This window comes from Panulirus ornatus, chromosome 44 (genome assembly GCF_036320965.1).
Source record: "Panulirus ornatus isolate Po-2019 chromosome 44, ASM3632096v1, whole genome shotgun sequence".
NCBI classification, from domain to species: Eukaryota; Metazoa; Arthropoda; class Malacostraca; order Decapoda; family Palinuridae; genus Panulirus; species Panulirus ornatus.
In genome coordinates, this window is record NC_092267.1 from 8,837,924 (window position 1) to 8,855,397 (window position 17,474).

Below are 17,474 nucleotides of genomic sequence, written 5' to 3' on the forward strand. Positions count from 1 at the left end.
TTGAATCTATTCATACACATATTTTCAGTGAAGAAGGTAAAAGATTTAAACTCAGCCACCATGGTTTGGAGAGATGCCCTTTATGAGATGCTCTCACAAGTAGGTGTTTATGCTCCATGTTACTCGATCCAGATATTGTAAAACATCATAATATTTATGTTTCTCATTATACATGTTATTTCACCACATCCTAAATGCATTTTCCTACTTTACAACAAGGTGGATCGTACAGATCTGCCTACAAGTGTAGTAATCTTTCCATACGCATCTTTTCACATTTTCTAGTGATGCCTATTTCACGTATTGCCTGCTTAATAGTCACTGTTTTTGCTTTTTTTTTTACGTGTTCTCATGAACCCTACAGTTGTGATCACTTTGCATGTGTCTTCATCATCTGCTGTGTGTATGTAAACTTTGCACATGCTCAGAAACCATTGATTCAGTTTTGTAGAAATTTTGAAGTTTTCTAATTTCATGTGAATCGATCTTCTGATATGGCTGTTGCTGGACAAAATGATCCCTGGATGTATGTAATTTCAAAGATCCCCTGTTGGAAATCACTTTGAGATTGCACCAGAACTTTACAGAAATGATTGATGGATGATCCTCTGTTCATTTCATGCTAACATGAAATCTGTTGGGACTGACACAGCCCATCAGAAGTAAGAAAAAAAATGAAATAACTTTCTTTTATAGGCCATTTATAGTCATTTGATCTATAGACACATTCTAATTATCCCAGAAACCACTGGGTCAATCATACCAAAACTTTTCAGAAAGGATCCATGAATGGTTATTCATTTCATATCATTCCAGTATCTAATGTGACCATCACAGAGCAAATTGGTCTAATACTGACAAGTTGAAAAAAGATATTTTTGTTGGAAACTATTCCACAGATTGAAGCAAACCTTAAGAGAAATGATTGATGGATGGTGCTTTATTGCATTTCTTGTTTTAGGTTGATCTGACTTCAGTTATGACTTCCAAAGCTTATCAGAACTAAGAAATCAGTCTCTGTTAACTTTATTTTAGAGGCCTTTAGGGCCAGGTCATCATGCAGGCTGATATGAACCTCAAGTTTTTTCATATATCCTTACCATCTGGACACTCCATCTTGCTTTATTAATTGTTCCATTACCATTTCATTCCCACTTCACATTCTTATTCTTATGTTTTCTTTTTCTTTCACATACCCATCTCATGAGTTTTCTCAGCTACTTCTGTTCCATTAACCATTTCACTGTCACTACCAGTAGCTACTATATACTCAAGTTGTTGTGCCAATACTTCCAGCAAAACTTCCCACACTTGATGGATTGTGTTTCTTCCATTCCTTACTCGTAGAGCTTTGCCAGTATGCCTGTCCCTCAAAACTTTCTCTGGGATCAGTTTCTTCTGCATGTAAACTTTATTTTTGACTACAGTCATATTGCACTATTGGTACCCTTAATTTCAAACTCTGATGTTGCTTTAGCTTTTCTGTTAAGTATGAATTTTGGTTTGCAAATTTCCAGTATTTTGCTGTAGCCCATAATTCCTGTTGATTCCATTGTCATCATGATATCTTCAGATGAAAATCTATTATCTCTAGCCCTTCACAGCACCTTTTGATATTATAACACAACTGTGTTGCTCTTTCTGTGACACAACACATTATTGGCAAGAAAAATTCATTTGGGTTCATTTATTTTTACAAATTTGAGCTGTATTTAAGTTGGTCATGGTTTCATTTCAACCAGCACACATATGAGACCTTTACCATTTCTTATCTTTCTTTAAGTGTGCAGTTAATGAATTTCTTAATTTTTTCACAACTTCCTATTTACAGAGAGAAGAAATGTGGAGTGAATGGAAGAATGAAGGATGCCCAGAATTCAAGAAACCAGAAGGTTATGAAAGATTAAAAGCAAAACAAAGTGGCAAGGGTGAAGAGGTAAGGATGAATCATACATTTCTGTTTCTTTGAAGTATTTGCCAGTAGAAAAATGGGGAAGAAACAAAGGGATTAATTTTTATTTCTTGGAGAATGGTTTTGTTGGAAATGAAATGGTTTTAATTATATATGTAGAGAATGAGTTAGGAGAGGTTATATGTGTCAGAAGTGAAGGGGACATGGAGAAGTAGGGTACGAATTGGAGATTAAGGACAGTGACAAAGATTACAAAAGCTTGGATCCTGAACGTGCAGGATTGATAAAGGTATGCATGGGAATAATTTAATTGGAGCAATGTGGTTTTCAGTGGGCAATCTGCAGTCAAATGGACTGAACCAGGGCATGTGAGGCAGCCAGGAGAAACCAATGAAAGTTGTGTGGGCCTGTTTGTGAGTGGGGGATGTGGTCAAAGAAAGAAAATCATTGATAAAAAAGTAGGAATAAAAGAAACTGGATAAGACCCTGAGAGACACTGCTCATGACAAGGAAAGAGGGAGAGGCTGAAACCTGCCAGTTGTGGAGATGGATTGTAGCCTGAGAGGAACAAGATATGACACGGACAAATCAGGAAGGAAAGTCAAAATAAGAGAGCTTGGAGATCAGACCCCAGTATCACATCATGTTAGAAGCTTTTGATGTATCAGGGGCTACAACATAGGATTCCCCAAAGACTCTCAAGGAGGATGACCAGACGTTAGTAAGATGGTTAGTCAAGGTTATTTAGTTTAGCAGTGGAGAGAAATGGGTAGTTGGAGTGTGATTTGAATAGAGACAACCTGGAGGATAGGAGTGCTTCAGACACCTGTAAGTGGATATGGCAGCAGATGGAACCATGGGAGCTAAAGTAAGCCATAAGGTTGGTGAGGGGGCTAAGGTCCTAGGGCACATTAAGGAGTGTATGGAAAGAGAAATCACTGTCTGTGGGGGCAAATTTGGGCATTTTTGATGGTATAGTAATCCAAACAGTATTGTGTGTATACGAGCCATTGGCCCTACATAAAATAGTGTGGAATAGGGTGGATGTGTTGGAAGTGAAATGCTTCAGGATAAAATGTTGTGAGGAGTGTTGATTGAATAGGAAATGATAGGGTAAGAGAGAAGCATGGTAGTAATATGTAAGGGATATGCTGAAAAAGTTTGGACATATGAAAAGGATGAGTGAGGAGAGGCTGACTGAAAGGGTAAGCATATCTAGTGGAGTACACTAGGAGAAGGGAGAAATCAAGGAGTTAGAAGGATAGAGTGAAGGATGATTTTAGTGATTGGGCCTGAACATACTGGAGTAACTTATTGTAATTGGGGGTGACTTGCAGTTAGTGGGGAGAACCAAGGCACATGGAATGATCAAGGGAAACCATAGAAAGGTCTGTGGGACTTGGCTATGAATAGGAGGGCTCTGGTTCTAGTGCATTGTACATGACAGTTAGACAGTGGATATGAGCAAATGAGGCCATTTTTTTGTCTTCCTAATGCTAGTGCTATGTTAGAAACGGTGATCATGCATATGAAAAAATTAATATTTTCTATAAACCCATGACCACTTTTATGGGGTTTATGTTACATCAAAGCTGTACTACAATCAGGAGCAGAAAAATGTTAGACTTTTTCTGGAAATCTCTGTCGTAGTAAAATGAGTTGCTTACAGGAAGGTTAAAGACTTCCAAAAAGCCTTTATGATTTTATCTTAGTTTGGTTCTTTTCCTTCCTGATTTAGTGGATGTACAACTTAGGTTGTTTCCTTGAGATTATATTGTGATTTAAAAGTCAGAGCTTCATTAAAGGTACGTCTGTTTTTCGGTTTCTTTTGCTGTTAGGTTTTTTAAATCTGTCATCCTTCATGGGGGTAGGCTCTCATATGCTCTTGGGGTTTTGACTGCATGCGAGAAATGTAGATTTTGAGACCAGAGCCCTCTGAACATTTTAACTGTTTTCCCCTCCTTTCTCTCCATTTCCCTTTTCTGTAAAACATTTTCTCAATTGTGGCACTGATTAGCAAAAGACTTAAGAGTGAATCAGTGTGTGGGTCTATGTCAACTGAGCCTATGACATTGTAATCTTTAGAAAGTTGCTGATTTGGTGTTGAAACTTTATAGATAAAAGTTACTGTGACCTGCTCATTTGTAGAGGTTGAAATAGGGAATTTTCATGGATTTTATCCTATTCGGTGGGAGGTTTAGGTGGAATTTAAACCCTTGCAAGTAAGTGCTTTCTCAGATGCTGTAGTACACTGCATCAAATAGTGAAAGGATTTTCCATTCTTCTCAACGTACGTTTTTGCAGCAGAAGGAGGATGGTGATTATAGATCATCAAGAATGGTACGTCAGAAAAGGAAAGTAGGAGATGTCATACGAGATGCTGATTCAAAAAATAAATTCTCCATGGGCAAGTAAGTAGTCAGTATATGGACTAATTATTTGAACTAAGTATTTTTATTTCTATTTCATTTTTTTATTAGATGGAAAAGTGAGAGAATATTTCTGTATGTTTATATACATATATAATTTTTTTCATACTTTTGCTGTTTCCTATGTTAAGAGGTAACGCCAGGAAGAGATGAAGACCAGGGCCTGAACATGCAGGAGGGTAGGGGATGTGCACAGGATAGAGTGAGCTGGGGTGATGTGGTGTGTGGGGGATGGTATGCTGTTAGTGGGCTGAATTAGGACATGTGAAGTGGCCAGGAGAAACCATGAAAAGGCCTGTGGGGCCTGCTTGCAGAAGGTAGCTTTGGTTTCATTGTGTTCCCCTGGGAGCAGATGTATCAGCAAATGGAACCTTGGAAGCAGAGGTGAGTCATAGGATGGGTGAAGGGGCAAAGGTTCCGAGAGCATTTGTGGAGTGTGTAGAAAGAGATGTCACTATCTTGGAGGGTGAAAATGGATGTCTTTAAAGGTATCGTAGTCCCAGTGATGTTGCATGGATGTGAGGCATCGACTGTAATTGAGAAGGGACAGGAGAGGGTGGATGTGTGTTTCTGTCTATCTTTTTGTATTTCTGATGCCTGTTTCCTTTGGGAACTTCCTCAAGGGGAGGCAGCCATGGCAAAAGTGTCACCATAAGCAGGGGAACTCCAGTATTGCTTTGTAGCTTTTGGTGCCTCAACCTTAACAGGCCACAGGCAGAGAGCAACTCTAGTGCCGTGTTTTCAGGGGTTCCTACCTAATGTTCCAACCAACTACGTCTACCTAAAGCTCCCACCTACTGTTCCTACCTGCTACTTCTACTTAATGCTCCTGTTTAATGTTCCTACCTGCTACTTCTACCTTTGCTCATATGAAATACATTACATGTGTTGGAAATGAAATTTTTGCGAACAGTGTGTTGTAAGGATGGTCAGTTGAGTAAGTCTTAATAGGGTAAGAAAGTTGTGGTGCTATTAAGAGTTTGGTTGAGAGAGTTGAGGAGGTTGTGCAGAAATGGTATGGACATATGGAGAGAATGAATGAGGAGAGGTTGACAAAGAGGATATATGTGTCAGAAGTGATGAGAACAAGGAGAAGGAGATAACCAAATTGGAAATGGAATGATGGAGTAGAAATTATTTTGATTGTTTGGAGCTTGATCATGCAGAAGGGTGAATAGCATGCTTGGGATAAGTGAACTGGAATGTTGTGGTATACAGGGGGTGAAGTGCTATCATTGAACTTGAGGAAATATGAAGTAGCAAAGGGGAATCAGAGAAAGGTTTGTGTTGTCTTGTTGTGGAGGGGAGGCTGTGGTAATGGTGCATTATACAATTAAAGGTAGAGAATGGATGTGAACAAGTAAGGTCTTTTCTTTGTGTGTTTGTGGCTTTACCTTGCTAACATTGGAAACTGCAGAGAACTATGGAACAAAATACAGTAGAGGAGAATTTCCAGTTCCCTGTACTGTGTCCCTCAAATGTTTTCTTCTACATGTGGATACTATTCTTTCTCCCTTTTCCTCAGAGATAACATGATTTTGTTAGAGTTAAACTTAATAAAAACCATACAGAAATTCCTGTGAAAATGTTATTGCCATTGGTTAGTAACAGAACTCATATAGGAGGGCTTATGTCATATTAATTGTTTTGAATTTGGGTAGATTATGATTGTTGACTACAGTGCAAATTATAATTCTGAGTGCTGTATTGTATTGAAAGTCAAAGTGGTTTTAAAGGCATTTTAGGATGATTCATTGTATTTCATGTTCATGCAGGTATTACCAGACTATATTTGCACAAGGTTACACCACAGGTGAAAAATCTCATTCCAGAGTTGACTACTTTTCCTTGCTACTGGAAGTAGCACAGCCATGGGCTGCTGGAACCTTTAAAAAGGTCTTGAGTAAAACCATAAACATTGGTTCTGAGGTAATTAAGAATAGATAGATAATGCTTATGCATAATGAATATTTATGTTTGAGAAAGACAGGGAACTAAATGAAGATCCAGATTTTTTCTTTCTTTTTTCATATTTTGCTCACTTCTATCCCACTTAAAGCTCTGAGATGACTCGACTTTGGAACCTAAATCCAAATAACCTAGAAGCATGCAAGATGTCTGAACGAGACTTTGTACCAGCACTTGAAACTTACTTCACTCCTGCCATTGAACAACTTAGCCCAAAATCAGAATTGAAAGAACAGGAAAAGTAAGTATCCAGTTTATCATACTTTTTGCCAACTTAGGATTGTCATGTTGAATGTATTTTGATATTCCTGTGATTTAAACTTGGAATTGCAATGATATACTGAGACTGGGGGTTAGGGAAATCCTGAATGGGCCTTGGAGTGATGAAAAACATTACAAAAATACATTAGAAAAGCATTAGGTGAAAACATGAATGAAAAGCTAAAGGCAAAAAAAATGTTAGTTGTGAAATAAAATGGATTGAAATATGAGCATCACATTAATTGTTTTGGAAATGTTTTATGTTGTAGGCATGGCAATATGGGTATGGGCATTGATTATTTTGCTTCATTAAGTAAAAAGATTTTGTAAGAGTTACAGAGAAACAAGTTTCCAGAGCATAGATGATCCTAAAACACCTTTGCAGTCCATACTTTGTTAATCACATGAATTCATTTTCATTCAGCTTCCAAAATTTTTCTCTTGCTGTCAGAGTAAGATAGAATGATAATTGGATATTACTTTACAAAATACTATGGGTTGCTTAGTTTATAGCTTATTTACCTTAATTTTTATTTTCATTAGATTTTTCATGGATGTTTCATGTAAACTTTCAGGTTGGTTAATGACAGCAATTTCGGTTGGCGAGGGTTGCGACTGCTGGCCTGCCGCTCACCTCATTTCTTTACTCATTCTGCTAGTCCTATTGCCACCTTACCAGAATATCTTACTACTATGATCAGAAAACTAGCAAAGGAATTGCCTGTAAGTATACAGTTCAGTAGGTTGTAGTTGGTAGGCAGCCAACGACTAGGGAGGCATTTAATCAGTACTACCTGCTTGGGTATCGGGAGGGTTAGTGATGGCTAGATAGTGAGACAGCATTTCGGTGGTTTCACTCCTCTAACCCAGGTAGCTGTCTTTTCTTTCTGCCTTACCCAAACTAGGACTACTGGCATTCTGTCCACAAACATACAATTTCTCCTTATACATAACAGTAAACAACATTGAAGTCTCCTGACTCATTCCTCATAACTTTAGATTTTCCTGTGGTGAGCACTATGCACTAGCCCTGCCCTTTGGCAAAATGGTATGAGCAGTAGGTAGAAGTGGTTGGTAGGAACATTTGATGCAGAAGCATTAGGTAGAAGTAGTATGGAGGAGTATTTGGTTGAAGTAGTTAGTGGGAACATTAGGTAGGAGCTTCTGTAAACACTGCACTAGAGTTGCCTTTTGCCACTGTGGTTGAGAGAACAGAAGAGGGTGTGTTGAAATGGTTTGGACATATGGGAAGAATGAGTGAGGAAAGGTCGACAAAGAGGATGTATGTGTCAGAGGTGGAGGAGAGTCTTGGAGAGAGGGGCGAGGATGCAGTCTGTAGGGGTTGAGAGGGTCTGGGAAATGAGTCAGTTGTTTGGTGATAACATGGCACTGGTGGCAGATTCAAGTGAGAAACTGCTAAAGCTGGTGACAGAGTTTGGAAGAGGGAGTAAAAGGAGGAAGTTGACAGTAAATGTGAATACCATTTCCCATTTTAGTGACTTAGCAACAAAAACAGATGAAGAAAAGGCTTCATTTGTTCACATCTAATCTGTATTTTCTGTACTTTCAGTCACAGCTTTCAGCAGATATTAAAGTAGAAGAAGAAGATGAAAAAGAAGAGGAAAAGGTCATTGCAGTTCTCGAACAGAATGATGGAGTAAAGGAGGAGGTGGAGGATATGGAGGAGGATGGAGGAGATGAGGAGCGACCTGAGATTAAAGCCATCACTGAGGAGGAGCAGAGGGCCCTCGCCAAAAACTTAGACAAACTGGGAAAAGACAAATGGAAACTTCTCTTCAAAAAGCTTGGATTCAAAAATGATGAGGTTAGCTATTTGCACATGTGTTTCTTGACTTCTTTGTTGCATTTACAGTTGGACATCTTTCTTTCCCAAGTTGTTTTCTTTATTCATCTGTGTCTCGGTCTTCTTTTTAATGGACTTCACCCATTATAGAGACAGTTTTGATGTTACCACCCACTTGAGGGGAGTTTCCATAGACAAGAAGCATCAGAGATAGAATGCTTTAGTGACATTCTTACATTTATCCTACATTTCATCATCTCCCAAGAAATTGTTTTGCTTTGTGTTCACTACCTTACTGTAACTCCTAATTTGTACTTTTTTCTCTATTTCATATTTCAATGCCCTTTTTTTTCTTCTGTTATATCTTGTCTTTCTTGGTATCTTTCAATGCCTCTTAAGGTGATGATCAGACATTTCCTTGTTTTGGCCCTTTCTTTCAGATCAGCACTACTGTCCACAGGGTGTGTTTGCTTAAACAGTTTAAATGAGAAATACTTGGAGAAAGAGAGCAAATTGTATGTGGCATTTAGAGATCTAGAGAGTGCATGTGGTAGAGTTGACAGAGAGGCGTTGTGGAAGTTGCTACAGTTATACGGGATAAATGGTAAGTCATTGAATGAAATGAGGAGTTTTTACCAGGACAGTAAGGCATGTGTGGAAGTGGGAAGGGAGAAGGGTAAGTACTGTAGTTCTTTGTGAAGGTGTGTGTCAAGTATATGTGATTTAACCTTGCCTGTTTAATCTGTTTGTTGATTGGGTGGTGAGGGAGGTGAATGCAAGGGTCTTGGAACAAGGGAGAAGTCTTTTTATAAGGAATGACAATGTAGGAGAGAGGTGTGGTAGTAAGAGGTGTATGATTTAGAAAGTTGACCAGATATGCTAAAATGGTTTGGACATGTGGAAAAGTTGAGCTAAGAGAAACTAAGAGGATATACATATCAGTAATAGAGTTAGGGGGAGAAGGAAACAAAAGAGAGAAGGGTGGAGTGAAAGATGCTTTGATTTATTAGTACTTGAACAATTGGGAGGGTATGAGTTGTGCATAAATTATGAATGATGCAAAGGATGACTTAGTGGGAAGGGATGAAATCAGTTTTATTAATACCAAGACAAGAGTTATGAATTTTAAGATTTTTCTTTGTTCATAAAAATTAATATGATAACAGAGATAGTGTTTAAAATATAGTGATCCAACTTAAAAGTTCATGAGGTGTGAAAGTTAGTCTTTTTCAGGCAGCAGAATTTTAGTTCATACCATATTCTTCCTTTTTTTCCCACTTTTCTTTATTTCTCTTTAATGTTATGTAAAAATATTTATATTTTCAGATTGATTTTATTGAGAAAGATAAAGCAGAGAAGGAGGATAGCGTGGAGAGCCAAGTTGCATTTCTCCTGAAGCTTTGGGTGGAAAATGAGGGTGACGAGGCCAATAAGGAATATCTGCTGTACACACTTGGAGGGCTCAAAATGACAGCTGCTGCTGATGGAGTATTCACTTGATATTCTAAAGTAAATTTTTTTTACAAAGTATCTTAAAAGGCATCATATTTTTATGTACACATTTGTATTGTATATGAAAGATTCTGTTTTATTTTAGTATTATGCTAGCAATGACATTATTGTCATATTAATGTTGATCAGTTTTTATTGTTTCCCATCTACTTAGTACGTATTTTCAGTGAGATTCTTAATAAATAAACAGATAAGCAAACGTTATATTTTTTATGAATTTTATTCTTATTAATGTAAGCACAGTAAAACAACTACACACCTTAATGTTGATTCTGGAAAGATGTGTCATCTCGTCCTTTTACATGCAGCAAAATAATGTTCATATATGTTCACCGTTTCGTGTGTTACTGAGGCAGCACCAGAAAGACAAAAAAAATGGCCTCATTTGCTCACATCTACTATATAGTTGTCATGTGTAATGCCATAATAGAAGATTCTGTGTAATTTGAATTCCACTGCTGCTTTTTAGCCTTTAGTACCTCACCCTTTACAGGCCATTGGCAGAGGGCATCTCTAGCATGCTTCTTTCTAAATGTTCCTGTCAACTACATTTACATAATGTGTCTTCCCAATGATTGTGCCTAATGTTCCAAACTACTTCTGCCTAATGCTCCTGCCTGCTACTTTTACTTAATACTATTTGATCATATGGCAAAATACATTTCACTCTGTATCCCACCTGCTGGCATTTTTTTTTTTTTTTTCCAAATGAAAAAGATAGAGATCGAGTGTTTATTTTTAACACTATCACCTTTATCTTTAGCCTCCTTGCCTTTATAACAACAGCACTGTGCATGAATTCTGCCAGTGCTCAGGCACCTCACCATTATCCATACATTCATTCATTGAAAATCCTAAGTAACCACTCACCCTCTTCCTTAAGAAATTCAACTGCAGTACCGACTACTCCAACTGCCCTGCCCCATTACCTTCCATCTTAACAAAACCATTTTCCATGACTCTCATTTCATTATTATCATAATGTTATACTTTTATTGTAATGTGGATAGGCAGCAGTAGTTTCAGTGCATTGCACACAACAGTTGGAGAATAGATGTGAGGAAATGAAGTCTTTTCGTCTATTCTTGACACTACCTCGCTAACAAGGGAAACAGTGGTCGTATGAAAAAAATAGTATAATCATAAGCAGCCATAAAAGAAATATTATCATTTTTTTTCTGTAGTCCCTCTAAGGCCCAGTCCTCTTTTCTTAACGCTACCTCGCTAACGCGGGAAATGGCAAATAGTATGAAAGAAAAGAAAGAAATATATATTTTTTTCTTTTTTCATATTATTCGCCATTTCCCGCATTAGCGAGGTAGTGCTAAGAACAGAGGACTGAGCCTTCAAGAGAATATCCTTACTTGGCCCCCTTCTCTGTTCCTTCTTTTGGAAAATTAAAAATGAGAGGGAGGATTTCCAGCCTCCCGCTCCCATTATACATGACAGCTAGAGACAGTGTGAATGAATGTGGCCTTTGTTGTCTTTTCCTAGCGCTACCTCGCGTGCATGCCAGGGGAGGGGGTTGTCATTTCATGTGTGGCAGGGTGGCGACAGGAATGAATAAAGGCAAGTATGAATTATGTACATGTGTATATATGTATATGTCTGTGTATGTATATATATGTATACGTTGAAATGTATAAGCATGTATATGTGCGTGTGTGGACGTGTATGTATATACATGTGTATGTGTGTGGGTTGGGCCATTCTTTAGTCTGTTTCCTTGCGCTACCTCGCTAACGCGGGAGACAGCGACAAAGTATAATAATATAAGTAAAATATGTATATGTATGTATATGTTATGTATATGTATACATATGTATATGGGCATTTACGTATATGTAGGTGTATGTGAGTGGATTGGCTGTTCCTTTTCTGTTTCCTGGCACAACCTCGCTGATGCAGGAAACCGATTAAGTATAATAATCATGATAATAATAATAATGTGCATGTGTGGGCGTTTATGTATATACATGTGTATGTAGGTGGGTTGGGCCGTTCTCTCACCTGTTTCCTTGCGCTACCTCGCTAACGCGGGAGATGGCGATTAAGTATGATAAATATATATAAAATGATAATAATAATTATTATTATTATAAGCGACTCCAGGGCATCTTTTGTGAGGCTTTTGCAGTTCGAGGCTATGCTTCATGCAAAAGCAGGGAACACTGTGTTCCTTTATGTTGTGAATTCTCCCTGACAATGCTGTATTACTCTTTTGGTGCACTGATAAAGAGCTTCGTTGATGGTACCTTCTCATTGAGAGTTGTGACTTCCAGGCAGAGTTTAGGAACATCTTTTATAACGTACTTTATCTTCCTACTTCAGGATCCCCTTCTCTGGGGCTCTCACAGCACTCTGAAAGCGGACTACATCCACATCCACGCATTAAGAACTTCAGTGATTTATGGATGTGTTTTGTTGAGGTAAGTGCAGGACAGTTGAGGATTGTGTAGTTTTTCAGTGTGGAAGGTGCATCTTAGGGCGTGAGAGGTCTTGTGATATGTTGTACTGAAGTTTTCAAAATTGGAGATGTGGGGATGTATAGGACATAAATGAGAAAGCTTGACTTGTACAAGCTATGGACCTTTGTGGTGCAGTGGTTAGTGTCCCTGACCATGATGCATTCATGGGCCAACCAGGGTCAAGTGTACAGATCCTTATTGTGACAATTGATTTACAGTTTACCCACTTGTACATCCACCCCTAGCAGTTGGTTGATAAAATGGGTATATTTTTCATGTAAGCAGGCAGTTTATTTTCTTTAATTCACTGTTTGTTAAAGACCAGTGCATATTTAACACTCACTAGGTTTCTGTTAGTTTTTCAGTTGTCCCCATCACACGTTTTTCTTCATCCGATAGTGTTAATTAAATGTCCTTTGTTCATTTTCACTACATTTTTGAAATACACAATAAATTAAAATTGATTATAAATGATACAGCACAATATAAAGAAAGAAACAGGAATGAATCACATCTTTAAATGTTACAAATGAGAGCGGTAGACTATGTTTCCTTGGAGTTCATGTGTGATAGTGTGGTCATTAGTTGTCAAACCCACTGGGTCAGTCCTTGGAGGGTTTGCCTGAGGTCTCTGCACCTAGGAAAGTCCAGTGGAGGTAGGTAATGGGGTCATTTAGGGTACTGTAGGGAATAATTGTAGTGTCCTAGCTTGTCCAGTACTTTAATGATTTGTGTACATGGCTTGTTATTTGTAGTCTTGCAAGCAATGTTTCAGCAGTATCTCGTTTTCATTAAGGTGCTGCTGAGTGATATTCATGTTTTGTTGTTGAATATGTAGTTTAGGGCCTCCGTTTTTTCGATGGAGTGTTAAATGAACTGAGTGATGTAGTTATACTAACATAGTTCACGTTTTGAAGTTTACGACTTTAAACTAGGGAGGAGTACTTGTAAACTACATTGGTTGACTTGTGGGTTATTGTTCTGTGATATGAGGTTGCTTCTCATTATGTAGTCACATGTTTTCTTGTTCTTTTTGTAAACAATGATGCTCAGATGATCTTCAGGGAGCTTGCAGGTAATGTTCATGTTTTATCTCCATTATGGTATGTTCATCAGTTTAATAGGTTGGAGACATGTGGGTTTTGTAGAAAACTCAATGAACAGTTCCTGATTGTTGTTGTCTGTGATTAACTTGTCATGCTTGGAGGAACACAGTTTTCTCTTTATTAGTGACTTTATCAGAAAAGCTATTGTTGACTAAAATTTGCTTGACTGGTGATTTCTTGGTGGAAGAGGTTCCATGATGGCCAGTTCTTGTAAGCACAACTTAGGCTCTAATAATACTTGATTTGTACCTCTGTGCCTCTCATGGCACTCATGGCTTTCAGACACCTTCCCAAGTCGGTAGACTTGCAGTGAACATTGGTTTGGTATTTTCCATTATGAAAGGGAATTTTGTCCGCACCCAAAAATGAATCTCAGGACATATGTCTCCTCCATAGCCTTCTGTAGTTTCTTACAATGCTCTTCATTCCTTATAGTACCTGTATAGTCCCTGTTGATCTATATGGAATACAAGAAACCCATGGTAACTCTGTTCTACAGCTACCAATTTGCATTAACTTGGCATGGCTCCAACTGATTGCTAATGGGAAACATGTTGTATAGTATATTATAATAGATATAAGTGCTTTTGTACAGTTACATTAGATACAGAAAAGATAAGTGATAAATACGTCTACAAACAACTTATACAATTTAAGTCAAGTGTATTAAGTAACAAAGGTTGATCCCCCTTCCCTCTCCCCCCTTCTACATCACCTCATACATACAACACCACCCTCTACACCTTTTTAGTTTCTTCAAAACTCACCCCCTCTGTATGTCAGTATGTCATAAGAATTTCCATAGTTCAGTATTTACTCATATTTTGAGGATCCATGAAGAGAGCAAGGCCACAGCACCATGTGTGCTAAGTTATTGAGGGTTTACTGTAATCAGACACATTAAATCTGAGACTTGGTTTGATGAGGAAATCCATAGTAAAGATGCTGTTATCAGGTGGCTAGTTTTGTGAAGAAGGTGAACTTGATGGGGGGGGGGGATTCAAAAAGAATATTATTCCCAGAAGATTAAAGAAATTGGTAGGGAGTATATAGTAGGATGCATCCAACAAAATGAAATATGGAGGAAACTTCAGTAATGTGTTCTAATTTTAAAATGCACCAAATACTTAAGAGAGAAACTAGATTAGAGGGAAATACAAAACAGAGGAGGATACATACAAAGATCAAAAGTAAAGATACAAGGACAAGCCACACAAAGGGAGAAAGGTTTGAGCCTCAGAAGTGAAAGGCGCCATGAAAACTTCAAAACTTGTAAGCAGATAAATGCTGAATCAAGAAAACTAGGAACAGTGCAAAAGCTGGGGCTTTTGCAGACCTAAGTCATAGATGGCAAACAAAATACACATGACACATAAATCTCAAGGGTAAGAACTGTAAAGACTTGCTGATATAGAAAAGCTCAGAAAGACAAAACATTCACCTTACAAAATGATAATCTAATGAGAGATGTACAGTTAGAAACATGGTACGGCATCAAACAATAATAAAATGTATTTACAATTTTATTACATAAAGTTCATATGCTTAATTAATACATTAAAAGAATTATATAGTAAAAAACTAGCTTTACTTATAAAATCTTTCTTTTTTCAAATCTACATTCAACATATACAAATCATGATCATAGCTGACAGAAATATGAGACACATTTGTCATTACCTGTAATGTGATGCTAAAGTTTGTGCTTCACTCATATGATTTAAAGACTCCTTACATAATGCTCTATAAATTAAACTGAAGGTTTGATGCATGAAACTCAAGATACATATTTTAATAGAAAAAATACATGTGAAAAGTGCAGACAAACTGAAGGGTTGTAATTAGTTGCCAAATACTTCAGTAATGTCACATTTATTCCTTTGGTAGAATGAATGAGAATTCCGTTATTCTCGAGTACCACTGGGACCCTTTGAACTGCTTTCTGAGCTGGACTAGGAGAAACTGATACTGGTGAGGCTGAGGTCAGACTCATATTGTGTGCTTAAACATCACGTCTTCCCATAACTTCATCTACCTGTCTTACTTACAAACACCTGTAATTTCATCATTCAGTAACCATTGGTTGAAATGAGTAGGACTTTACAAAAGCAGCTGTTCCTTAGAAGTGATCATCAATTGACTTTATAAAATGGCTTCCCCCATATCAAATCACATTGCATGTGAAATGAAAAGTGATCATAACCAAGGCTGCCCTTTCTATTTCTCTAGCTTACACAGTGAACTGTCTCCCATATCAACACTTTATAATGATTTTCTCAATATACTATATTGCGTCCTTCAGTGACCCATTTCTCTCTTCATTCTTTTAATGCGTGTAAATCTCTATCTTCAAAAGTCACAAATAGCTTTTGTAAGGAATTTAGCTTTGTTGTAAGACAGAAAAGGTCTTTAACCTATGATATTTAAATGCAGTTACATTTGGAATGGCTAAGAAAGGTTAATACATTTGTATACCAGTCATTGACTGCTCCAAAACTCCACTCTAAATGCAGTGTTCAGATGGAAGTAAAATCTATTTCAAATGATTTCCAGCTTCTCCAGAGCTGTGCTACAATCAGTAGCAGAGAAGTGATGGACTCCTGTAGATTAAGAAATTCTTTAATGACATTGTGTTCCTTTCATCCACTGACATTGACACAACCTTGCCAAAGGTGACTCCCCGATTTTGACATAACCTCGTGTAGGCTGAATCTGATAATACCAGAATAGATTTATGAATCAAAAGAAAGACATTGATGTTATCCAACTACAGATATTTCTGTAGAACACTAAAAAAAAGTAGCTACACAGAAGAAAGTAAGCTATCTTTGCTTTTTGGTTTCAAACAATGTCCTTAATGTGATGACAAATAAGACCAAAGGAAACCCAGTAGCTTTATATCCAATATTTTAAAACATTGAATTGATAACTATACTGCAATCCTAAATACTGATTAGTAAATTGAAGAGAGTGTTTCTTGACTCCACCTGCATGTGGTTACATTAAGAATGAGAAGTCATCTTTCATGAGGCTGCATTGTTGTCAATATTAATATGGTCTCAACAAGCACCATCTCACTCCAGAGTACATCCTTTTCCAACTTCAGCTTGGAATGCAACCTTGAAACTACAGGAGTCCTGTAAGAGGGACCCCAGGGATGTATGTTGAGATGAAAAGCTCTTGTGTAAATTCAAGGTGGCCAGAAAACACTCACCCCACAAAAACCTACTCAATGGATTTCATATGAAACCAGTTGTGTAAGAAGTGAACTGCTTACAAAATTCATGACCAACTTCCTGACTAAACAACATGAATACAGTAAACATGATCAACCAAACAATGGTGAGGGCTACCAATATGAAGACTGATTAATATTTATCAGTGTAATGTAGTCATATCCTACAAAAAGGGAAACATTGCATAAATGTACAAATCTGATTACCAACAGAGTCCAACCAAGAGCTGTGAAACAGGACCAGGCTGATGATGATGACAGCCAAGAAATAGAAAACTCCCTCAAAACTCTTCAAATCCAGTGTAAAGAAAACTAGATTTGGGGTATTTAAGAAAATATGGACAAATTCTACCATGTCAAGCTACGAGGAGCAAGAGTCAAAGATTGGTGTTCCATCCTGGCTCAATTTGATTCTTTGTCTATGAACAGACATTCTTTGTCAAGAGAAAAGTTTATAAAGATAAATGAATTTCTAAAACAATGTCAAGCAATATGCACTGAGTAAAATCATATTTTGCTGGTATGTATTTTCAACTGCTCAGAATGAATTTGTCCCATATCTAGAAACAAAATATAAAAGCAGAGGCTTAAACCTGATTTCCTAAACAAATTCACCAACAGAACTCATGATATTAATCATATATTAATCTGTTGTGCATAGCACTGATCAAATAATTAACAATGGTCTTTATAGTTCTGTAGTAGGAGAAAGAATTTGTTGAAGTTTTATGAATCGGTAACAAATATCAACAACGACAGTTTAAGGTATGTTCAGTTCC

At 37.5% G+C, this 17,474-nt stretch overlaps 1 protein-coding gene across 6 annotated transcripts in view; it reads left to right on the forward strand.

Moving 5' to 3' along the window:
* Hpr1 (THO complex 1-like protein Hpr1) overlaps positions 1 to 17,474 on the forward strand; it is a 189,037-nt gene that overhangs the window by 120,019 nt on the left and 51,544 nt on the right. For 4 of the 6 annotated variants that reach the window (XM_071687745.1, XM_071687749.1, XM_071687748.1 and 1 more), the window contains 6 exons: positions 1,832 to 1,936; positions 4,217 to 4,323; positions 6,401 to 6,550; positions 7,146 to 7,293; positions 8,141 to 8,395; positions 9,701 to 10,090. In XM_071687745.1, the coding sequence (XP_071543846.1) occupies positions 1,832 to 1,936; positions 4,217 to 4,323; positions 6,401 to 6,550; positions 7,146 to 7,293; positions 8,141 to 8,395; positions 9,701 to 9,874 (939 nt within the window). In that variant the 3' untranslated portion in view covers positions 9,875 to 10,090. Of the gene's footprint in view, positions 1 to 1,831; positions 1,937 to 4,216; positions 4,324 to 6,400; positions 6,551 to 7,145; positions 7,294 to 8,140; positions 8,396 to 9,700; positions 10,091 to 12,217; positions 12,316 to 17,474 lie in introns of those variants that run through there. The other 2 variants (XR_011715813.1, XM_071687746.1) reach the window with 2 other exon arrangements.